At 40.5% G+C, this 25,871-nt stretch overlaps 1 protein-coding gene across 2 annotated transcripts in view; it reads right to left on the reverse strand.

Moving 5' to 3' along the window:
- FBN1 (fibrillin 1) overlaps positions 1-25,801 on the reverse strand; it is a gene marked incomplete at its 5' end in the record, with an annotated part of 146,244 nt that extends 120,443 nt beyond the window's left edge. Inside the window, 5 exons of one of the 2 annotated variants that reach the window (XM_084267944.1) lie at positions 1,900-1,995; positions 3,574-3,669; positions 10,444-10,542; positions 11,453-11,535; positions 25,617-25,801. In XM_084267944.1, the coding sequence (XP_084124070.1) occupies positions 1,900-1,995; positions 3,574-3,669; positions 10,444-10,542; positions 11,453-11,535; positions 25,617-25,786 (544 nt within the window). The remainder of the gene's footprint in view (positions 1-1,899; positions 1,996-3,573; positions 3,670-10,443; positions 10,543-11,452; positions 11,536-25,616) is intronic. The other variant, XM_084267945.1, reaches the window with a different exon arrangement.
- Between the last annotated feature and the right edge of the window lie 70 nt (positions 25,802-25,871).

Here is a 25,871-nt window from a genome sequence, read left to right on the forward strand (position 1 = left end):
AGTTACAGATTTCCACTTCAGTTGTGCTCAGTAACATGCACAGGATTTCATGACAGCATGATTTGGCTGAAATGGCTCTGTGTCACCAGTTTCTCACTCCACCCGACACAAGGCAGGAGCCCTGAGGGACAGGACTGAAGCTGTTGGCAGACTTCAGCCTTGAAACTTGCCCTGATGAAGTGGAGTCAAACTACTCCCAGATCAAGCAACGTAAAAGCAGCACTGAAGAATCTTCTGAACTGCACTTCACACACACCTTCTCACCAGACCTAAGGCTCAAACCCTTCTTCCATGGAGAACAAGCAGTCACAGGTTGAAATTCAAAACCTTTGCAGTAATGTTCACTACATTCTTTACCTAAAAAACATTTAGCCTAATTTTCTATTCCTCTTATTTTTCTCCAGCAGTGAGATCCCAAGACTGAGAACAGAGTTATTTTTCAATATTCAGAAAAACTTCACTATCAGTCTGAACTACTTCTGCAACATCTGAGTGGACACCTGTTAAGACTTCACACAGTGCCAATGCAGAAATTTTATCTGCTGTAAGGAGGGCAGGAAATACCTGCTTCATCCTACCATCTGCTCTAGCACAGAACAAAAAGCTTTGGTCCCCTAGCATTTTTTGTTCTGCATCACCCACGTATGCTGCCCATATAAAAAAGCCAGCCATGACTCCAGGTACAGCAATGACGATGGTGATCATCTCTCACATACACTGACAGAAAGTTCATGTCCTAAACGTATCCCCTACATGCACGCCCAAAATCAGGCTATTAATGTCTGTTCTGTCCAAGGTTCAGATCAATTGATAGCTCTAACAAATGAAAACACTTTGCTTAAATATGACAAAATCCAGTGCCAAAATTGTACCTAAACATTGTTTGGTATATGAATCTCTCAAATGAATTGTTAACTTGTTTTTAGAACCCTGAAAAAAAAAACACCATATACCAGATAAGACAGTTGGTATAGCTGTGTTTTCGTCTGGAAACAGCTGTGATTATCACTATGGATATACAAATAAAAAGCTAAGATTGAAGAAAATTAATCTGCATAAAATGGAAAGAAAAATTGAATAAACTCTACCAAAACAAAACATGTCAAAGACAGAGGCAAGATGCTGCTAATCATTGGTAAGCAAATATATCAGAGATACAAAGAGCTTTTTCTGATGGCCTAGAAACAGAATTGAAGTTTGATTTAAAACACTTATCAATATTTTATACTTGCCACTTCTTCCATTGCAGTGTTTTCACAGCAAGTAAACAAAAGAAAGGCCTTAATCAGTTGCATGTGTTTTTCATCCTGGCCTCTATCCTTATGAAGCTCACATCTTGCTAAAACTGCTACTTAGACTTTATTTTCAGTCTTGAAACTAACCAAACCAAATCAAATCAATTCAGCTAAAGATTCGAATAAGTAATGGCTCAATAACCCTACTGTTACAATACACAAATGTGGATTTTTTTGCCTTGGGAAAAGAAAATGACACTTGGTAAGCCTACCATGAACTGAAGAACTAACCATTAAAATCCTACCAATCAACACTTCTGATACAAAAAAGTCACAAAAGAAGATAAGAGTGAATATTGGTGTTTAAACCAATACTAAATTTTTCATTCTTGTTAAAAATGCCATTTAGGAAAGTTATTACCATTTTAATTTGTGTTATTCCACAACTAGTATCTCCACAATTTTCTTAGACTGGAGCTCTCCTTTCAGTAGAGATTTCTCCCATTGCATTCTCCAAGATTACTAATTCTCTTTTACCTTATTCACAGATAGCAATACAGTATTATTATTTAAATATTTTATTTCATTTTACTATTTAAGCATTTTTAAGATACCATTAAGCAAGTTGGAACATGACTTTTTCCCACTTTCTTAGGGAGCCTACCTCTTTCACACTGGGGTCCCGTAAAGCCGTATGTGCAAGCACATCTGTTTGGAGCCACGCATCGCCCTCCATTTAGACATCCATTTTCACAGACAGCTGTATCAGAGGGAAAGCAAAAGTAATTTTTATTAGGCTACTTGCAGAACAACATGAAATTATATACTTGATGAGCTTGGTAAACTGGTAAAAATGGTAAACAGGACAGGATGCTTTTATTTTCTGGAATCTACTTGCAATCTTTTCCTATTTCCTGGCCTCATTAGCATCATGAATTCGTCTTTTCATGAGAGCATAACATAAACAGAGCAACCATCACAGCTTTTCTGACCTCTCAGAGCTTTCTCTTTGTGATGGCTAGACAATTCCATCACTTCAGAACATCTCTTTCAAACTTTCAACAAAGAAAGACTGAAAGTGTAGAGATTGCAGACAGAAGGTGCAAAAGAAAGCTTCATCTTTAAATCCTCAAAATTCTTCTCTATTCAGAAGCAAGTTTAAAAGCGTGCTTCTACCATTACAGAAAAACAATCTAGTATTAAAAGGCTCTTTGCTGATGTTAAATAATTCATGCTATCAACTAGAATAAGAAAATGTAGTCAATATCAGTATCTATTTTGACTAAGTTAATCCAAGATATTGTACAATGCTGTCACTAGATTCAGAACCCAGGTTTCCTCATAATAAACTCCAAAAGCAGTTGCACTCAGAAATAAATCAGAAAATATAAGGTTCACATGAAAAAGACACTTTTAAATACAGTTTGATGCTCATTGAGTAATGTTATTCTTTGTTCCATTTCACATTCACTTCAGTAGAAAGAAGGTTTTCATTTATCCTCTTTTATCCACTTGATATTTCACAGAGAAGGCAGAAATACAACTCTTAATCCTTTCACCATGTGATCCTCTTCCAGATTATTAGGGTAAATTCCTGGTCCCACTGAAGTTCATGTAAAGTGTGCCATTGGTTTTGACAGAGCACAAAAGGTTTTCATTAAACAAGCTAAACACATTTTCTCTATCAGACCAATAGTTCACTAGATAGCAACATGACAGCCTTGGTTAAAAGTACTGTCTACATCTTTATTTGAGTTTCTTCACAGCATTCCTGCCAAGAAGAGCAAGAGACCACCAGAGTCAGTTTGGGAGAGATTTCAAGCAGCAGATAAAGGAATGCTGTTGGCTCAGCATTGATTGAGGAAATCAAAAATATGTCAATCAACTCTAATAAGACAACAAAATGAGCAAAATACCTGAAGCATACTTGCTAAGTCTGAAGCAAAACCTTGAAATTAAAACAAGGCGCTTTATCAAAACCCTTAACTTTGTCTATAAGATGAAAACTGAATCCTGTGTAAAATCCAAATGTATGGCCTATTGCTCTAGTGAGTGGAAAGCCCTGGGGATCAATGGGAATTATGGTAGTGTGAGAACTACAGGATCAAGTTATAGCCAATTATTATGAATTCACATTATGTTTATTTTAATAGTCCTGATCAGAAAGAATTCACTCAGCATTTATTACAAAGTCACATGTTTTCCTGTAAAATTCCAATATACCTGATCAAAATCAAGCTCAACATTAATTGAAATGTAGTGCTGAAGGGTACCCACTCCACACATCCAAGAATTACTTAACTGCACACATTAACTACATTAATAAAAGTGTACTTACGCTGTCCACAGTGCGTTCCTGTATATCCCTTCTGACAGAGGCAATGGTCATCACTGCAGCTACCTCCATTCATGCACCGGATGTTACAGTGTTGTACTTGAAAGGAAAGAAGATTTTTCTCAGTTAAATTAAACTAACCAGAAACACTTAGCTGTCTGCTAAATGACTTTTATTTCTTTAATTATTTATTTTTAGGGATTGATTCCATGAACTAGAAACCAGTATTAGAAACCCAGGATACATGGTTTAGGAAAATGACTTTAAATGGCAGAACAGAAAATAACATTGATTTACTGTTCCTAAGGAATATAGGTCATGGTGCAAGAATTTGATACCACCCTTATTCACTGAAGTCAAGGGCATTCTGTATGAGCATAAACTTACAGCATTTGTCTCCTAGTTTGCAATGATTAGGAAAGACCATTAATATGGGAAAGGTACTACCCCTCTGGCAGATACCACCAAGAAGAGAGTCTTAGCAGCTGGACAATGGGAGAGGCAAGTATTAAAAGGAAGCACATAAGGAAGCTCCTGAAGACAACCCAATTCCGCCAACATCAGAAGCTGGTCTGCCAGGTAGGACTTGAACAATAAGGAAAAATAACAGAGCTGTTTCTTCTGTACACCATCTGTGGGGTCACCCCATCTCCAGGTAAAGCTGCTGCTGGTTGCTGTGCTTGGAAGCTGCCGAGCTCTCAAACAGCATTTGCCCCAGAGCCAACCACCTTTCCTGGGAAGGAGCAGCGGCAGGGGAGCTGCATGATTAACACGCAGCTTGGGTTTCATGCTAGTAAAGCCTGTGCTGCATTTTTCTAGTAAGAAGGGCAAATAGATAATTTTAACTACAGATTAGGAACAACTTAAAGTATGTCAGGCTTTTCATCAGGCATAGAGAAGCAGGCAAGCTTCCCAACAAAGTGAAGTCCTCCTTACAGGTTCTGCTGTCCAACACAGCTGCGAACCAGGACAGGCACTCCAGCAAGCAGCCGGAAAACGGTTTCCCTCCTAACAGGAACCACATGAAAGTCTCCTCCCCAGATAGGATTACAGTCAGATCAGAATTTCAGCAGACTGTGATGGACACCTGGACACCTACACAATGCTGTCTGAAATGCCCAGAACTGCAAAATAGAAATGGCATGTCCCAGCAGAGCCTGTTGCTAACAGGTGCCGTGCCAACCACTGAATTTTTCCTGTTGGACAAAGCCCTTAAGCATCATTTGGCTTTTTTAAGTTCAGAAGTATGCGAATGGAATTTAATTTTTATTTTGAAATAGAATTCATAATTTTAACTGCATTGCCTTCTGTAGCAATATGAATCCACAGAACAGAAGTAAAATATGCAACTGGAGAAAGGCCTTAAAACAATCTAGCATTTAAAATGTTGCTACTCTTAATTCTTACATTATAAAAGTAAAAACTGTACCTTACATTTCTTATGTGTCTAATAGTTACGATACATCTTTGTTCTACTTTGGATGTACTTCAGTACTTCAGGCAACAAAAATGTACTAACATTCCTCAACAAAAAGTAAAATTGTCTGCACATACAGAGTGAGTATCTGGTGAAGATTTTTGGACAATGTCCTAAGTAGGTCAGAAAAAGGTGTATAGTTACTTTAAAATGTGTAGTTCAACTTAGCTTTATACAATCTTAGAAAAACAGAGGGGATTACAAAAAGCATAGGAAATGATATCATCTGTCAAGCAGTGAAGGAACTTAAAAACCACAAAACTGATTTCAATTAGAGAAAGCAATGCCAAGAGCTAATTTCCATTCCCACATGAAGACCAAAGCTATTTAAATAGTTTGAACTACATTTGAGATAAAAAGGTTAACAGTAGCTTATATGATGATTTTCATATTATTTGTTCAAGTAAAAGTAAAGTATATTTCCTCATTTTGGGATAAGGAGTGGTTTTACACATAACACACACACACACAAAGTTTCCATAATTTGTCTTACTGCTTCTTAAAGGAACTTTTCCAAGGTAAAATATTTCTCATCCTTTGTAAACTAAAATCATTATGGGAAACTGCTGGGACCCCTAGTCATCTTTATTAAAATGAACCATTCAAATCAGTGAGTTCTCTCCCTTATTACGATGCAAGAAAATCAGACAGTGAAATTATTTATTTTCTGCCTTCTTTCAAGGGAATGTTGAAAATAGTATTTCCAAAATCATACAGACTATTCTGAAATATTACCCTTCCAAAAGTTTATAGAAACATAGACAAAGGCTGTCTGGAGATCGAATGATGATTTTAAGATTGCATTTTTGAAAAGCAGCATATTAATACAGGTCCAGAGTCTCTTTTCTCAGCTATATCAACAATTCCATAATGTCAGCAGAGATATTCCAGTAAATGAAATAACCTGTTCCAAGGTATCGCACTGACAGAGAGACTCAAGGAAAAAGCACAGGAATTGCCATAAGGCTGGTAAATCAATGTGTATAGTTCTGCCTTAGCCCAGCATGCACAGGAATTGTTGTTAACAGCATTAATAAATTATTGCTTTTTATCAGTTATTGTTCTCTTTAACATCCAATTTGTAAACAGTCTGCACTGGAAACTTCTGAAGTCAAAATAGGAGTAAGTGCAGGATCATAGCTTTATAAATCTGAAAAAAAAGAACCAGCAAAACGAAACACATCCACATGTGCTTTGTGTGTGGGCAGCATTTGCATTGTTTATCAAAGTGAAACAACAAGCTGCACTCTTAAGCACAACAGTTCTTGCCCTTCTTAATAAAACTCAGTAAAGAATTCATCACACCATGAGCACTACCACACCCCAATTGCTCACAAAACGTTCAGGAGCTCACCTAGCTGACAAAAGGTAACACACACACCACCTACTCTGCGATCCCAAAGTAAAAAACGTGAGGTGTGAGGGTCTGCCATCCTCAGGTGGAAAAAGCCAGCAGGGCCGCTTGCCCAGCGCCTCAGATGGAGGGCGCTCTGCAGGGCCGGCTGGCGGGCACCGGTAAGAGAGGCCGCCTCTCCTCTCTCTGTGCCACTGCTGAGGAAATGTTCCCAACCCTGGCCGTGCATGACGCAGGGCTTTGCCTGCCAGGAGCTGTAAACAAGGAATGACAGTCTCATCACATCCCAGATGCTCAGCATGCTTTCTCTGTCAAGTGACTGACTCAGGAGAGAGATGGCTGCTAGCGCCAGGATGGGATGCAGGCCTGCAGCCCTGCACGGGGTTCTGAGAAAACCCACAGCAGCCTTGAAAATTCTGGCAGAATATAAGGGAAGTAGCTAAGCTCCAGGCTTTACTACCATTGAACATACATCTACCCAAGGAGCGGGATCCCAGGGTGTGGAGCCAGGGCCTGGGCTCCAGCCACCCCCACCACAGCACATGGTCTCTGAGGAAGACCTCAGTCCTCAACTGGCACCTCTGAAGCTGCAAGCCGGTGAAGCAGAGTAGGCCCCATTTTGCACTTAGGCACTATAACCAGCCTGCCCAAAGGCACTGACACTCATCCCTGCCAGCTGCCACTGCAGCACCCACCCCAGCACTCACTGCCTCTGCCATGGCCCCCTTCCTTCAGAGGTGGCAAATGTCTTCCCCACCTAGAACAAACCAAGCCATTCTGACTAAAACAGGTTGAACGCAAAAACAGTGGCTGAGATCACAGATATATCAGACCCATAACCCTGTGGTCAGCAGGGGTGACTGATGCTGAAGGAAAGATCCTCCTTCTCACTCATCCCCCTGTTCCCACAGGGGCAAAGCAGCTACTACAACATGGCAAGATTGTAGGAAACATCTGCAGCACAAACAGGGGTTTGGCTGCAGCATGAACAGTCATGGTCAAAGGAGCCACGGTCTGGGTGGTCTGGGAAATAGCAGCAGACCAGCCACCAGAGAGCTGGAGCAGTGCAGGGTGTAGGACATCTCCCCATGTGTGCACCTGCAACCCACACATCAGAGCCAGTGTGATGGATGACTCCCCACATGGCAGTCTTATCTCCAAGCTTACCATAAGAATACCCAAAAATTCACTAATTACACAGAAACAACCACTATTTAGCCAAGCAAGTTCACTGATGTCATGAAAATCTCTGTTGAGAAAACCATTGGTTGATCTTTTCAACCACAAATCAGATTCCTAAAGCTGACTCGTAACCAGAAAAGTCCCAGCAACCGACCTGCGTAAAAAGCAAACTTGAAGGATTTGTTTTGCTTTCAAATCTGTATTAATTATTCGATTCCAGCAGACAACCAGTAAGAGCATCTGTGGATTAAGTTTCTGCCTATGGTTGTTCATGATATAAAACCTGTGTCAGCTACCGATTCTTTAAGTACTAAAGACACATATAGCTTAAAATAGGTAGAAGCCAATTCAGACACATCTCGTATAACAGAAGCCAAACATTTAATCCTGAGAAATCATGGTATTTTGAGTGTGATGAACTCCTATCTACTTCTGATTTTTTTTTTTTTACTTTATTAGGAGTTTTTTCTCATTTGTTAAAACTTATAATTAAAATAAGGTTTCACAAATGCATTTGCTGACAAAATATTGTTACAAATGGAAGTTGACAGGAATCCTTTGATGTCAAACAGTATTTTTTATGTTATGTTTACTTTGTTTCCTAATAGCGGATCTAAGTCGTTGTGGTCTAATTGAGTAAATACACATTCATGGATTTTGTCTACAGTGCCAACAGAGCAAATGACTCACAGAAAGTGTATGTTCTATAAGTCTTAATGAGGTGCTGGGTCATAAACATTATTACACAAGAGTGCACAGAGGCAGCGGAGTCTTTTCTCCCTACAACTCAAGACACTTTTGCTTTTGGAGTTGCTTTAATAAATTAAGGTGATGTGGCCACACACACAAAATGCATCTTCAATTATTGCATGAATTAAATAAGATACAAAAAAATATATTTAAGCCAACTCCTAAGTCTATTTGTAAATTGTTAATACCTATACTGTATACAGAAAAGCAACATTTGAGAGTGGGCAAACCTACGTACCAATATAAGGAAAATAATGTCAGCACTGATTTGATTAAAGCTTTGGATTAGTAGAATACTCATACTTAGGACACAGTAATTGCTAACAAGCAAAATTGCTATGTCATACAAGCTCTAGAAGCTGCTTGATCACAAACAGTAGTAAAGTCTTTGTGCACACACTTATCTGTGCAACTCCAATGAAGGCTATTACTATGGACATCAATGATAGAATATTTCAGAAAAAAAGAACCATGAGAAGAACTGTAACTTTATTCATACTTCATTTTTCTTTTAAGTCTTGACTCATAAAATATTTCAGTGTGGCCTAAGAAAAAAAAATGAGGTAATACTAAGGCCGACTCGTTCCTGCCTTTTACAAAGGTGCCAAAACACGTAACAGATGTTGGGATCTATCTTTCCTTCTGTACCCTGAAGGGGACTTGGGAGAAGGTCACACTTTCCTTTACTGGCTTACAGGATTAAGGCATATGCACCTGGTAAAACAGTAGCTGCAAATCAAGGCAGGAACACAGCAACACATACATTTCTGCAGTGTTTTGCACCCTTCCTCTTCTCACTACTCTCTGGGAGCTACATAGCTCCATACCCTCCTAAGGCTGGCCTCTCCTTAACAGACATCACAGGAGCCTGAGAAAGGGGTTGAACTACAAAGAACAATATTTACCATTTTAGTACATGACATTCCATTACATTCCACAGTTGTTATTGTTTTTCCACTGTTATTGCATGAAAAGGATGCTAAAGCCACAAACTGAAGTGGCCAGTTATGTGGGAAAATTCTTATCAACTAGGAAAGCAAAAAAAAAGCCAAGGTAAAAAAAAAATGCAGGAGCAAAGCAGACCACACACTGAATTCAACAAGATATTCAGAATTAAAAGGTTGACCATTTTGTACAATGTTAAAGACCTCAGGTGAGCACATCCCCCCGCCCCAACTTCATTTAATATGTTGTTGGGGTAATTACAGGCATTTGTGGGAACCAGTTTCCTGCAAAATTCTTCCCAGGAACTTGAAATTTTACATAAACATCAAAATCTTCTATATTCTAAGAGACAAACCCGATACTCAAACAAGAATGAAGTAGAGATTACAGTTGGCAGCTCAGATATGAGATACTAACCCAAGCAAAATCCTACTTCATATCAGACACTGTACCCACAGTTAGCCTTTTTTTTCTGAAACTGGGGAACACCTTGAACACCTGAAATCCAAACATTTGTTGGAAAAGTCATCTCTGAAAAGTTTCATTTCCAAAGTATCTGCTTTTTTCTGATGAAAATGAAACACTCTTCGACTTAAAAACCTCAACCAATTCTTTACCTCCATCACCTACAGAAGTATCACCTGAATAAGGTCAGCAATATTAGATTCAGAATATCCTGGAAAGAAAATGCTGAAATACTCTTAGGCCTGTGTATGTAAAATACAGCACAGTGTCTGGCTTCATAATCCCTCAGATGAGAGCAGAATTACAAAGCAAGTCAAATTCAGCCAACTGTCAACAGTCATCTCTCTATCATTACATCTTTTTTGTTGTCTATGTGTTCATGTCTACCACTGAAGAGAGATAAGGCATTTTCCAGAAAGCAAGGAAGACTGGAATTAGTGTTACAAACTGGCAAATGAATATTGCTTCCAATAAAACTAATTCAGTTTTAATTTGGCAAAAAAGAGTGTCCCCAATAGCTAGTCTCTGAGTCATGCTTCAGTTTCATCATAGAAGGCTATGCTTTCTTTCCTGTGGTAAAAGTATGTCTGGTGACTCAGAGGTTATTTGTCTTAAATATTGACCACTGAACTATCTTACATACCTTAGTAGCTTCAAAAATTCAAAAGAGCAATATCAAAGACACATAAGAAATACTTACTTGATTTTGAACCACAGGAGGGGGCTATCTGACCATTTGGGCATGTGCACATGTTTGGTCTAGAGCAAAATCCATCCCCACAGGAATGTCTGCAGATTGCTATAAATAAAAAATAAATGCCTTTAAAATATGCTTCAAAAACCCCAAACACATGAAAAACACCCGACAGACAACATGCATTCAGCACCATAACATAAATAGCTACAAACTCATTAAACTGCATACAACAAGTTCCATAATGGTTCCTCCTGTTCATCCCCATCTCCATAGGGAACAGTAAAGCTAGACCTTCACAGGCTCTTATGAAAAAGTCTGTGAGCGTGCCACAAGCCACACTGGACAGAGAGAGATTTCCTTAGAAAAGGGAAAGTGCAGTCCATTTCATCAGACTTCTCCTACAGGAAGGATGGCACTGAGGCAGCATTACAATGCTCCATTTATTTCTGCACCACACACAAGCATAGCAATTCCTATCCAACAGCATGTTGCCTCAGTATCTCTGGAGAGGGTCTTATCAGAGTGCCTTTAACAATTATTTCCAGTAAACTGTACTGTTACACATCATGAATATGTGTATAGCACTATAATATATGTATGTATATGCTTATATCCCTACATATTTGTTTCAGGGATAGGCTCCAAACAAGCAGAGCAAATGTACTTGCTGGTCCAATGCTGGTGCCTCCTTCCATTTACTTAAATATATTAACATATTCCACAGCTACTCAGTCCTGAGAGTCCACACACCCCTTGGATCCCTTACCACAGACTTAAACAGAACATGTGGATGAGATTAATCCTTTGTTAAATACTCATATCACATCACTGTACTGTAGCCCACAAAACTTTGTATATTAGCTTAATATATTTTAAATGGTAAAGAACTTATGTACAGCTGCTATTGAAACCATTTAGAAACATATTTCAGTTTTGGTACACAATTAAAAATACCCTGACATAGAGGGACAAAGCTAAACTTCAGTCATAACACAGAACTGGATTAACTTACGGACTATGCATTGGTTTCCACCAGGTAAAGTTTTCCATCCAGGGCAACAGTAAGCATTGTAACGTGATCCACACACATTTGGTCTGGGGAAAAAAGAAAAAGAAAAGACAAATTCTTATTTTTATTCAGAAGCATGTTTTTAAAATAGAGGCATAAAATCAGAGAAAGTAAATCACTGCAATATACATTTCAATAAGTAAATTTAGAAATGTTGCATGTTTTTAGCAGAACTGTATGCCTGGGGTCACTGGGGTTTTTAAGATCACATCCTTTTATAAATTGAAGATTACATGATAAACACAAAATCAGACCAGAAACATCTGAACAACAGAATGGGCAAACCTTGTCTCATATCACTTCGTATCTGGAAAATCAGCATGCAGGGGTTTTGAGCAAAACTTCCATTTAAATACAAAATGAGGGGTCACACCCATCAGCATATGTGAACAGAGGAAATCTAGTGCTCTTTGATAGTTTTAAAAATCCATGTTGCTTTCTCTTCTTTAGTCTAAAGCAGTATTACTGTTCCTCTTTTCATCCCTGAGCAAAACCATGCATGTACGTATGTATGAATGAACCATGCCAATGATGACATTACCCATACCAATGAGCCAAAACAGGTAAACTCTTTATTAGCAAAAGTTACTATCAAAAAAATCAATGATGTAGATGCATGTAGAGCGCTAGGGTCCTGTGAAACTAGTATAACAGGCCTACTACACTCCTTAAATGATGGATCAGTAGGAATTTTTCTTTCTAACCCATTCCTCTCTGCCATATTTACCCTTTCAAATAACTAGATCACTAGAATTTACAATGAAATCTGACACAGCATCACACTACTGCTATCATGATTTTATTAGTAAAACCAGAAAATTGAAAAGGTTGTGTCCCTCAGATTATTTTTTAAAAATCTAACTTGTCCTATTTATTTAATGTATCTATCCATGCAAGTAAAGCTAGTAAGAAGCTTCAAAAACTGGAAAACATGCCTCATTTTTAAATGTTTAATAATCTTAGAGGAAATTTTTACAACCTCTATTAATATTCTGAGCTATTACCCAATAGATTAATGCAACTAAATCTAGCTATAAACTAGTACTTCCTAGAAACTGCCTTATTAAAATACTGTATACAGATCAGAGACAGATTTAGAGTGTTTATTGTTTTAGGAAGGGTTTTCTATTATTATTTTGTCCTTGGTCTTTCAGAAAGTTCTTCATCCCTAGTATTGCAAAGTCTAAGTAAACAGCAGTTACCTCATATGGTGAGGCAACTTAAGACAAACAATCTTGATATATACAAACATTTATTTATGCACATTTTCTAGCTAACAAGGCTTTTATACTGTATTTATTTAGGAATCTGCATTGTTAATGTAATTTCAAGTATTCTGATTACACCAACTTCAGTAACACCTAGTCTTTTCATTAAGTGCTTGGCCAGAAACTATTAAAGTCAAAGCAAACACTACCATCACCTTTCCACTGGTTTTGGGTAACTACAAAGTGGTAACCAAGGTTAATGAGAGCAACACAATTAGACTTGTTGCAAGGCCCTCTTCCCTTCCTGCAACTGGTGCTACGGCCTCAAAGTCTTATTCATATAATTCCAATGTATTCAGTTTTAGTAATGTCAGCTACTTCCCCGCAGGGCTATAACCATGTAACTTTCCTAGAGTTCCCTGTTCATCAATGCCAAATGTTGCTCCACGATCATCTGCCAAGTAAGACTGGCAAGCAGACAAGTAAGATTGCTTTTCACCTTCTCCAGTCAGAAGAAATAATGGAATTTATTAAGACAGACAGAATGGGTTTGCTGCTACCTGTTACAACCTACGGCCATAAACCACCCATTTCCAGTGGGGTTGGTAAGAACCTATAAATGGCTGATCATAAAGTGATGTTTAGGTATTCAGCCAAATTTCAGTCTCAGTAAGTACACAGCTTTGGGGACCAGCTGGTCCAAGTTTAGAGTCAGGAGCACATTTTTGTGCCATGGGGAAACCCGATTTTTAAAATCTGTTTCCAAAATGGGGCTCTAGAAAACCTAGATGTGCCAACAGCCATGAAGTCAGAGGCCCTGGGAGCTTCGAGGCTGTCCACAGGGTAGGTTAAGCTGCATACCCAAGAAACTCAAACTCAGATACAGCTTCTTTAGCTCGAAAAAAAAAAAAGTCATCAAACTGTACTTCCATGGAACAGTTTGAGCCTGACAAGTGCATTTTCCAGTGGAACACTTTTTCGTCATAAAGCTGCTGTCTAGCTTATAAAAGAAACCTATATTGAAGTCTGAATGCTACTTCTTTGGGAGGGAACGTTCTTTACTTCTGTCTGTTTGTACAATGTGTTTAAAAAGTATTAATTCTGATGGTTATTGTTCAGAAACTATAGCTACAAATGCCCATAAACAAATAAATAAAGGGAATAACAATTCACCTCATGCAAAAATCACAGAAACCATCATTCAAATTGTAAAGGCTCTATCATAATACTTATTTTAACAGTTACCCACTGTTGCGTTTAATCGAGCATATTTTCCTGCTGATATTATAGGCCATGAATGCTAAGGAAGCATTTTATATTCTTATAAAACTGTTTTCCTGAATAGCACTACAAACAGAGCTGAGTTATAAAACCTGATTTTTTAATGGCAAAAGAAACAGAACTGCAGCTATACAGACCATAGATGGGACAACCCTTCCAACCCAAAGCAGTCTGTGATTTTTGTAAGGGTATAGTGCTGAGAGACGGTACAACTGATGCCCAGCCTTTCATCAAAGATGTTCAAAATTAACAAGAAATTATGTCTTTGATTAATGATGCATAAGTACGAATTTCTTAACTCGAATAATTATCAGAAGACATTAGTCATCAACTAGAAAAGTCTTAGAATAGCAGAGAGAAAAAAAAGCTCCACTGAAAATTCTGACAACGAACACCTGAGTCGGATAGGTCTGGCTGACAGCATCTGTGTGCACCAACTAGAAGGCATTACTCTTCCAGAACAACCACAGGGAATCTCCACTCCCATCACAAAGTAAAGCTTTGTCTGTCCTTTCCACCCACGTGGGGACGGAGCCCAGGCAGGAATGCAGCATCAGCTCCTTCAGATGGACACACTTGGTCCTACCCCGGGTCAGCACTGCGCTGCTCCTGGCTGCAGCACCACCTCTGCCTGTCATACATCCTCAGGTAAACGCTCTCTTCTCTCCACTGGTAAACACATCATCATCGTACAGAGAGGACCAACTGAGTCAATCCCCTCCCTTGCTACTCCTGCTCCCAATGCCCACTGTCAGCAAGAACAAAGGGCAGCCTGGCTCTCCCAAATTGCACGTGATTACCCAGCAACTGAGGGCAGATCTATGGAGCAGGCACTTCAATGTAAAATGATAAGCAAATCACACTAAGTTGGTAGTGTGTTCTTATCAGATATAAGCAGGCAGCAGGGGTATGTCACAGCCAGACAAATGAGGGGGCTATTCATAAGTCCTGCATGAAGCTGGCAGTGGGAAACACCACCCATCCCAGGAACAGCAAGGCATCTCTAGCATCACAGCTGTCCTCTCCAAGGCCCCAGCAGAGACACAGCCAGGGCTCCATGCTACAGCCTGCTCAGGGGGTGCACTAATTCTGTACATGCCTGGTCTGCCCTGCCTGTGACCCCTCGAGGAAATTACAGCCCTCTTCTGAAGAAAGAGTTGCCCATCTGCAGCTCCCACGGGAGGAAGAGTTTCTGGCATGGCTGTGAGCAAGGCTTCAGGCAGAAATTTTGTCAGCAGCATTGCCATGCGCCAGCCAACACTGGCGTAACCCAGGCTGAATCAAGCCCAAAGCGTGGGTCTCAAAGAAGTTAGACTGAGAGACCAGACAGTGTGGGCAGAAAGCGGTTAGAGAGCAAGAGAGACAGCTGATCTCCAGTTAGAGCTGAGCTGCAGGGATACCGGGAAGGTTTCTAACTGCTCCCACAACTCACTTTTCCTCTCTCTAGGAAAACACACAGGGATTCTTCCTTGCAAGAAAGTATTTAATGAAGGACTTGTATTAACTATTTGGCTGCAGGAGGTAGCATATGTTTAACATAATGTAGGGACCAAATTTTCTGGCAGAAGAGAGATAATTTAAAGCAACATCAGCAGCCAATGGTTATTTTTAAAGAAACCTTTGTCTATTTTTCTTCCTACACGGGTAACACTGGTACCTGCTAAAACTGTACCCAGAATTATTTGCTGATCATTTGCACACAGAATTGGAGTGGTGCTTCCATGCTTGCACTGGGAGTTAAGAAGGACTGCAAACTGCACCTGAAAAAATGGTAGGTTGGTCTCAAAAACATGGTTGTCTAAGTTTGAATATAACCAACATAATAAGAAATAGTAGCTAAGGCTCCAGAATGTGAAGAGGAATAGCTTTTACTAGCCTTTTTCCAGAGACACATAATCAGATCTATACCTTTTGCTGTAAAACAGCTTTATATACCTTCCTGAACTCCTCAGCATCTCAGAGTAAAACTTAAAAGCACAGAGTGGCCCAGCTTTATTGACTCCATCAGAGCTTTACTGAACTTTCCCACTGAATCGAGAATTTCCATTGTTAACAGATATTCCAAACCTGAGTGGACATGGCTGCAAGCAACCCCTGCTCTGAGCAGGGCTTGGACCCACATGGTTTTCCAACGTCCCTCCCCACCTAAATTACAGAAGCCAGGTACTTGGTGCATAAATTAAAGGCTGACATCAAAAGGACCTCCTGCACTGGTACCTACCCTCTCCTCCCAGGAGCAGTCAGCAAAGGAAGACTGGAAAGGGAAGGTCTGGCTCCCAATGGGACACAGGGGCTAACAGCTCCAGCACGTGTCAGCCAGCCTTCCCAAGCCACTCACCACTCTGACACGTACCACTGCATGTGAGAGCCCAGCCAAGCAGCATGGTTGTCCTTCAACCTCACCACTTCCCAAGAGCACATCCACAAAGTGAGAAATTCAGCTATGTGGGTGGGATACAGCAGAAAACACAAACACAGGTCTGCAATGAACATGCATAAGCATCATTTCCAGGTACCACAAATACTTTAACCAAGCGTTGCTTCCCTGTTGCTTAGCTAAATATTAGAAAACAAGATGGTTTCAGTCACTGTGCTCTTTTTCATCATTCAGTGAACATTATTAAGAGGCCTCCTGAAGCTATATATTTCAGTTGCGTAAAAGGAAAATCTAGGCAAAAAATGTTAGACTCTGAAAGCAAACACTAAATTTAGCTTCCATTACCCTATAAAGGATGAGCATGCATTTTTAAGCAAAATATGTTTATTATATACAAAAGATTGCATCTGGTGTACTGATTTTTACCATCCAATAAGTGAGCTTGGATGTTTGTGCCATGCAGAGAGCCTAATATGATAACTATTTCTCACTCTGACAGTAAGGATACCGCTGTCCCAGAATCCTGGCTCAGTTCAACTGAAAAAATAACATGCTGAGCAACTCTACGGGTGTCTTTGGCTCCGGCCTATGTGCAAGTCAAGAGTTCAAAATGACATGCACGTTTCCTGCAGCAACACTGAACACTTTGCTAACCCTAACTTCCATCACACTGTGACAGCTAAATACGGCAATCCAACCACAGCATTTGACATTAAGTGAATTCTTCCTCACTAGCTCTCAAAAATCTGGCTGTGTCTTTTGCAGGGACACACTCATCTAACCTGACAGCCAGGCATTGTCCTCCTTCACAGCCAGGGACAGATGCCTTTCTGTCTTATATTGCCTCATTTTTTCACTTGAGAACGTCAGTGGGTCCAGCTCGACACCCAGTCTACATGGCTGTATAAGACATGTCAAGTACAAGTATGTCACTAGCCCAGACAACCATTGCTGGTAAACAGGAGGGATCCAGCAGTTACTGTCTTAAACAGATAAAAAGAAGGAAAAAAAAGAAAGAAAAACTAAGTGCCTTTAGGGTACAAGAAATCATAGCCTTTCTCCCGAGTAGCACTAAATGCATCCCATAGGAAACAGATGTAACCGTGGGCTACAGCTACCCTTAGCTCTCCAGTTGTCACTTCCCATGAGGGAGCAGGGAGAGACCAAGTAACACCTCCTGCACCGCTGTCACCACATACCTGCTATTGGCTGTGGCTGGAGGGAGACCTCTAATACATTAGAAAGCACATGGGCAAGCTGAGGACCTCTGCCAGTGTCCTGTGCTGAGCAGCCAGCCCCTGCCAAGGTTTTTCCAGAGGCTGCAGGATAAGCTGGTGCTACCCACTATTCCCACCTGGGAGAAGTACTAAACAGTTAGGGAGAGACTTTCATAAACCTGATACTTCTATCAATACTTGTCAGAGAGCATTCTTAGGTGTTAAGCAACGCCATTAACTTCTGTTTTTAAGTGCTCTCCCTCAGGCTGCTGAAAGATTTATTTTAGGTAAGACAGTAGCGTTTCTTCTCCTTCACAACACACTGTATCCTACGCTCTGCCTCTCTCCTTGCTTGTATAGCAATACTCTGTTTCCAAAGGCCAGTTAACTGCCTGTCTGCCATAAGGTAACAGGAAAACTTCCTCTTGATAGGAAGTTCACCTTTTCCCTAGCAGCCACTGGTACTTTGCTCTGTATACAGGGAAGAGAAAAAGATGAAATACCAGAGGGAAAAACAAAGAATAAGAAACAGGAAAAATATGTTCCTGAAAGGAAACAAATTTTAGCTTGAAACCTCAGCTGAACACCACTGGATATTCTGTTGTCCTCCAGCAAAACATGAGAGGGAAGCTTGAAAAAGAGGATGAAAATGATTAAGACTGTAGACAAAAGAACTGCGGCTTTCATTTGGTATTTCTGAGGCTTTAATGGTCATGAATCATTGCATAAAATGAGAAGTAGAAAGGAAAACAACAGATTCTCCAGCAAGTCAACTTTTAAAATATTCCTCCAGATAAAAAGCTAGAACTCCTTCATACTCCAGTGAATTTCTATAAGCAAAACAAGACGACATAGGTTTTAATTTAACAGGCTACATTTTACCTCCCAATGTACCTTCCAAGGAGCCCAAACTTTACTGAACTGTCACCAGAAAAAAAAAAAAAAAATTAAATTATTCTTCTCATGCCTGTATCTGCACAACCACCTTAACATAAATAAGGCTGTTCAGTAGGTCTGAAATCCTTTGAAAAAAAATAAAACTGAAGCAGGAAAGTCAGAATGGATGAGAGAAAAAAACCAAAGGAGACATTCACAACACAATACCAAAGAGCTACAAATATATTTTCCAGCACAGTGCAATGGTTAATCAGAAACACTCCAGGCCACAATTGTTGCATTATACAAAAATATTTACTGAGTTTGGGGAGTAAGACCAAAGTGACACACATGCATCTACATCTTCTTTGTCATCAAGGTTCAACAGAGACATAAAGAAGAGGACCAGTATGGAAGGTGATCTCACTGCAAAGCAAAAAAGCTAATTATTAATTTCTTACTCCTTCCATAAGTACACATTCAAAGATCCCTAGCTCTTCAAATCTCACTTAAGTAGAGACAGCCTCCTATTAGCAAATACCTACTACATTTCTATCAAGAGGAAGATTTCTTGGAGATCCATGTCGCTAAATAGCTTGGGTCTTGTGTTTTGGATAATACCACTCTAATAATCACAGGTTGCTGCGTCCATGAATGTATTTAAGTGACCCTTGTCAACACTTGCATTGAAGTTCATATAGAAAACATTTGAGTTTGCAGGATGAGAAGCAAATGGGAATGAAAAGCTGTCCTAAGCTGGCAGCACCGCTGATGAACACACCACAGGAAAGGAAAATAAGCATACAGGAAAACAGAAGCTGCAATTTTATTCAATAAGGATCACTGTAAATGAAGCAGACAGATGGACTGTCACTGCCAAACCCTAACCCAGTGATGCTGCCATTGCTCCCAAAGAAACTAAGAGCAGTCCTATGCCTACTTCAAGTCTGCATCCCCAAGCCCAGTATAGCCCCAAAGTTTCTGGCACAGCAGCGTGAGGTTGCACGTAGAGTAGCTTATCCGGTTAGCAAGGCAAACGTACTCAGATCAGATTGAATCTGGTGAATAACTCGTGGAACCACGGCTGAACACAAAATTCATCCTGAGGAGATAACAACTGAGGAGAAGTCTACTTGCATAAACCTTAGGTGGGCTTTTGATTGAAGTGCAGCTGTGGCTAACAGCCCTGCCACATGCCTGAGGCTTCTCCTGTCTTCTCCAAACAATTCTCTCTGGAAACCTGCATTGTAACCTGCAAACTACTGTACACTGCTGCAATCAGGCATACTCCCTGAAGGTGCTGTTCTTCCCTGAATCCTTTATGCCTCCTGTTTCTAAAGACTGAGGGCCACCTGTCCCCCCTCTATAGAAGTTCAATTAAACACCAAGAACCTGAGATCAGAAAGTCTTTGGGAAGACAACACTGCACTAAACATTGCACAATTCCATCACAAACCCACAGAGGAAAATGATTACCTGGAACATAGCACAATCCATATCATGTTTTGTTCTCTGAGCTGTAGCATAGATCTGTCTCTCACCTGCCAAGCAATTAAGTCATAGCTACCATCAGCCTTACACAGGACTCCTCAGGATGGGGGACAGCAACATAGCTTCCTACGATGGGATACAAGGTGGCAAACCAATGTGAAATCCTCCCTTTGCTCTGTACAAACCCACCAGAGGCCAGCTGTGACCTGTCCTGCAGCACCTGGGCCAGCATATCAGGCCAACCCAATACAGTTAAGAGCTATGCATTGCAAAACAAACAATCAAACAAGTAAATTTAAAAAAAGAAAAAAAAACAAAACCCAAACAAACAAAAAAATAAGGAAAGAAATTAAAAGTAGTACATGCAGACCTGCCTTCCTCATCTTCAGTGTGTCACCTTGGCAGAGTGGTGCTTGGTGACCTGCTTCATCCGAGTCCCTCAAGCCAATTTAACAGCATTTCCAACAAAATCATGTTACGTACAGTATGTCAAGTACACTGCTATATTGTTTATAGCCTTTTTCCTCTTTGCTCCATTTGTGACTGACGACCATCAACTGGGAAAAAGGTATTTCTGTAATGTATCTTGGGGGAAGGTGTGATCTGGGTCAAATTTCAAACAACAGACTCTTGGCACTTCAAAATGATTGGTGTCCAGCGACAATACAACATGAGAAAAGATGACAGAGGGGAAGGCTGACCATGTGGTTGGTAACAGAACCACTTGTGCCTAAAACACTCACCAGGTAAACGGAAACTACAAAAGTGCCCACCCCAAGCTGTAACCACAGGGTGGTTTTTCACTGCCATGTCCAAAATGAATTGGGTCCTAATTCTGCACTAGGAACTACACAGGCACAGAAGTCTACCCCCATAGATCATAAACCAGAATTGGGATTAAGGCCATGCCTATTACATGGCAAGATTTGGAAATACAAGTGGGGACCACAAGGACTATGTAGGCCTGAGGACTATTTACTTTTTACTGTTTTTCTTCAGGCTGAAGAACAACACTGAACTCTAACAAGAATGCTAGCATGGGAGCTTTGCATTGCTACTGGCTCTGGATAAAGCAATCTGGTGTAAACTGTAGTCAGATAGCTTTTATTAAACACATTTAAAAATTCACACATAGTATTTAAACTAGTATATTCCAAAATGTAATTGCAGCCTACTGTGGCAGCCAGGGAAAGACAGCTATATGTCAGAACTGAAAATAACATACTATTCCCTCTTTAAATATTAGCCCTTCAGCATGTATTAATAACAGCCTTTGCCACAGAATAGATTCTATGCTGGCTTCTTGCTTGGTTCTCTTTGCTCTCCCTGCTCCTCATCCATACAGCCTGCTCCCTAGAGAAAGTCATGCCTACATTAAATCACATCAAACAGTCCCACTGAAATAAAAGGAAACATACATCAGACACAGCACCAAGATCTGTGAACTCATTTCACTCCAGAATTAGATTTCCAATCATAATGTAATAAAAAATAGTCAGCATCACAACACATTCAGAGAGATGCAAAATCTTAACACTGCGTGTAGCTGCCAGGGACTGCAGGCTTCGCATTAGGATGCACCGGCATGAAGCTCTGCACCCTCCTTACAGGCTTTATACTCTGTAAGGCACAGAGGCCTGGAAGGAGGATGGCCATGCCACCTGCAAGCCAGGTGAGTGCTCCAGCACACCAGGTATTACAGTAACTTACAAGTACTTTTAATTAAGAATTTTATTCCCTAGTGGTCAGGCTGCCTCCTGCTCACAGTGTGACATCATGAAGGTGTGGCACCAGCAGCTGGCCAGAGGTGTGCAAGCCAAAAGCGGCAAGGAAAGTGTTTGAGGTTTTTCAGTACAAACCAATATTTACCAGTATGGAAAGTCTGCTTTTCTTCAGCAGCCTTTTAGTGGTAAATATTGGTTTAAAACGAAAACCAGAAGCCTTAATTATATAGTTGAATACTAGAATTATGTTATAGATTTATAAGATTTATTTTAATTCAGGGAGCAGTGATGCATAAAAAGGGTCAAACCAACCAAGTTTACTCAAATAAGCATATTGGTAAACCTGTGGACTTCATCTGGGATGACCAAAAGAAATTGGTCCAAAAAACCTCAATCCCCCATTGAATAGCTTTAATCCAAGAATTTTATGAACCATTTTGGAGCCAACTATTCTATTCTGCAATATTCATCATCATTTCATCTTAATAAAAACAAATTAAATCATTCTTGCACAAATGAATTTAATTAGCATCTTACTTAGAGTCATGTCACCATTCAGCTATCTTGAAGAAATTTTAAATCTTTTCAAATTTCTGCTGAGCTGTTTGTTAGGCAGATAACTGCTGCCTTTGGCCATTACACCGAGAAGAGACTGATAAAACACGATAAACCTTGCTTAAAACATTACTAAGAACTGACTGATCCTCTTAGAGTTTGAGATCTTTGTCTAGAATCATCAGAAATGATTGATGTCAAGTATTTACTGTTTACAGAAGACTTCCCATTCATGGCCAGTTTTGTAAGGTTTATTTCGTCAGAAGTTGATGCTACACTCCTACGTGTTTACGGGGTAGCAGAGTAACAGCTTAAATCCTCAAGTTAATACAATACATGAACGTTTGTGTTAAAGTTTTCAGGATCCAGAGACCAAAAGTGTCTCAGTAACAGCTTATTTATTTCATTTCCTGAGCCACAGTGGATTCCAACAACATTCCCATGAATGGACAGCCTCGTTATATCTTGAAGTAATCACTGCCTTTATTCTGATTGCTTTCTGATCACTTTGAGGCACCAGTATATAAACACACATTGCCTTAGACCAAACATAGATGGCATGACAAGGACTTCCCTGCAACTGCCTCTGTAGATGGACCAATTCAAACTACGTGAGCAGCAGGCTTAAAGTCTTAAAACGAGTACATAAGAGGCATTTCCAAATAATTTATCATTATTAAAGTTAAAATATACTTCTAGAATCCTGTTATATGTTCGGACAGCTCACTGGCATAAACAATGAGACAAAGGTCACAAGGACAAAAGCAAACATCTCCTGCAATCAACAGTTTGGGGTAAAAAAATGTCAAGTGGGAAAAATCATGAGAATTGAAACAGATCTTAGACTTCATCATTTTAACATACAAGACCAATATTCACACTGAGACTAACCTCAGTATTTTCAAATGCTAAAAGACTTTCAATAGTCATTATAATCAACCAGACAAGAAGGCTAAATGTGAAGGGTTTTCTCCAGAGGTATATCCCCATGCTCCTACAATCAGAGCAAGACTTCACTGCAAAAAGGAAAAAATTCTTAGTCAACATGAAAATAAGTTTCCCAGCATCTGTTATGACTTGCATTATAACTCTCCTTCCCAAATGTATCTGGACTGATCAACAAGTTAAAAAAATAGTATAGCTTCTGTAAAATCATATTTTTAGTGGTTTAGTGCTTCAATAACAATGAATTCTCCTTGTCTAATGTATATACAGTTCCTGTACATTCAAAATACATTTTCCATCTGGCTTTCCAAATAAATAGTTCCAACCTTGTCTTTTAAAATGACAGTTCTTTTTATTCATATTGTACAGTACCACACCTCAGAAAGCGCTTGGAATTTCCAAACTGGAAATACCCAGCAGGATTTACCCAATAATGATAAAGATGACTGTGGGCTAAGAACCTCCTCAAAGCAATTTGGGAACTCTATACTAAACCTCAAATAAGAGTTACAGAAACAAAAGAAATCTAACAAGCAACCAAACTAATAATTTGTTCTGTCTTTACTGTATCATCTGGCAACTCATTATATTCTTGCTAAGAACCTGCTTCCCAAGGGCATTCATTCAGATTCACAATATTGCAAATAACTGAGATATAAATACCTAATATTGATATTGCCATTATCTCTACATTTACAGATTAATAACCAGATATGTCACTCATAGGTAATACACAATAAATGGAAGAATCATTGCAAAGCACATCATAAAAGATTCTATGATTCTATAAATTGAAGGCTTTAGCTAAGAATCAAGTCATAAGCCTAAACACCTTAACCTGTTTTCAATTCAAAACATAATTAACACCTCAACTATCATCTCATGATGCTCTACTATTACTGTGTAAACAGCACAGTTTGAGCAAGTTACATTCATGACAGAAGTTTTATCCTCAGCTAACAAGCCTCTAAGTCCCACCAAGTCCATCAACTCAGCTGACGTGTTAGATGGCAGACTCTGTCCTGCTAATCAGAAAATGGTGCTTGTCGGTTTGATATTAGTAATGAAGTTTATTAACACCCTGAGGAATATGGGCTCTTTCTGATAAATATTCCTCATCATCTTTTCTTGCCTGCAACTAGTCCTAGAAATGTTATGTCCTACTCACCTCCTAGAACACTTTTTGTCTTAGGAAAGATCTACTTTGTCCACCTCCCGTGGAAATGAAATGAAGTAAGAGAGCTCTGACCCCACAAAATCAGATCCTTCAAAAGCAATACCAACAGCTTGCATCTATTTCTGCAGCAAGGAGACCTAAAAACATAAACCTCGTCCAACCAGCAAGCATAAAAAAGTGCCAAGACTACAAATCCAAATATAAATAAAAGGTACCACACAAGTATGAGAAAATTAGCAAGAAATTAAAGCAAAGTCATCAAGGACTCTTAAGTTTAACAGCTCCTTTTTGAGGAAATGAGGAAAAGCCATCCCTTACCAAAGCATAACTATTCCCACATAAATTTTGCTACATTTGCCTTCTGCCTGATGAGTGAAAAGTCCAGCTATGGGCTGAAAAAGGAAACCTCTTTCTTCTTCCAGTATCACGAGCTTTCTAACCTTTATAAGCAAACTAAATTTTCAGCTACAGGCACGCAATGCTTTTTGGTTGACTTAACAATAATTTTTGCATGGGTAGGGTGTTCCGTTAGAATTTGGAAAAGAGTTTGCCTGACACAGAATTGCCCTTTAGAAAACCACTGGTAAGCATGTACCAGAACACTTCATTATGATTTTAAGCTCTTACATGTTTGGGCTCCACTCATCGTAATACTAGATAGCTCTGGCACCAAAAAACGGTCCCTATTCTTCCCCCTGCCATACCCAGGCCACAAGGAACACTAGATAAGCACAGAGGAAGATGCACACCACAAAAGGTTTAAGGTGGAGATGAGAGAGAACTGCAAATGGAATGGGCACGCTGTGGTCTCCGGGCCTCCTTGCGATCCTGCCTCATGCAAAGCAGAAGTACGGGACGCGGGAGGAATGCACAAGCCCGTGGTGTGCTTTTATCAGTGTCCTTCCAGAAGCTAACTTAGTGACGTCCAAGCTGCTGGGGCTCATCGTCGCGAAGCATCACCCACCCAAAGGCGAAGCAAGGCTGCAGCACGCAGGGGACCCAGCACCCTGCCCTGCGCGCTGCCGGGGGCTCCCCGGAGGGCAGCGGGGCTCCGCGCCCCGGCGCGACCCTGTGATGCTGCGGGCGGTGTCAGACGGCCCCCAGCCCAACGTGGCCCCCAAGGTGGGGTCAGGAGCTCTCCCACTTCCACCAGCTCCCATCACAAAGGGGCAAGGGATAGGGATGCACACGCAAATAACAAATCACTACCGCTCCCCGCACCGCGGTACCCCAGGAGGGGCCAACGCCGCACCTACCCTTTGAGTGCGTCGTGCCCGCCGCCGCCCTGTCCTCGCCTCTTGGCCCGGCTGGCCCGGCTCTCCTTGGCGCTCACCCCCTCGGCGTGCCCGGCGGCGGCGGCGCCCGCCTGGGACGCCCACAGCACGGCAACTCCCAGGGCGATCCCCAGCAGCCGCCCCCGCCACATCGCGTCCCCCGAGCCCCCGGGCTGCGAGTGGCCGCCGCCTCCTCTCCGCCGCCGAAGTCCGCCGGTCCCCGCCGCCCTGTCTCCG

The sequence above is a fragment of the Gallinula chloropus genome, assembly GCF_964237585.1.
Source record: "Gallinula chloropus genome assembly, chromosome: 9".
In the NCBI taxonomy this organism is placed as follows: domain Eukaryota; kingdom Metazoa; phylum Chordata; class Aves; order Gruiformes; family Rallidae; genus Gallinula; species Gallinula chloropus.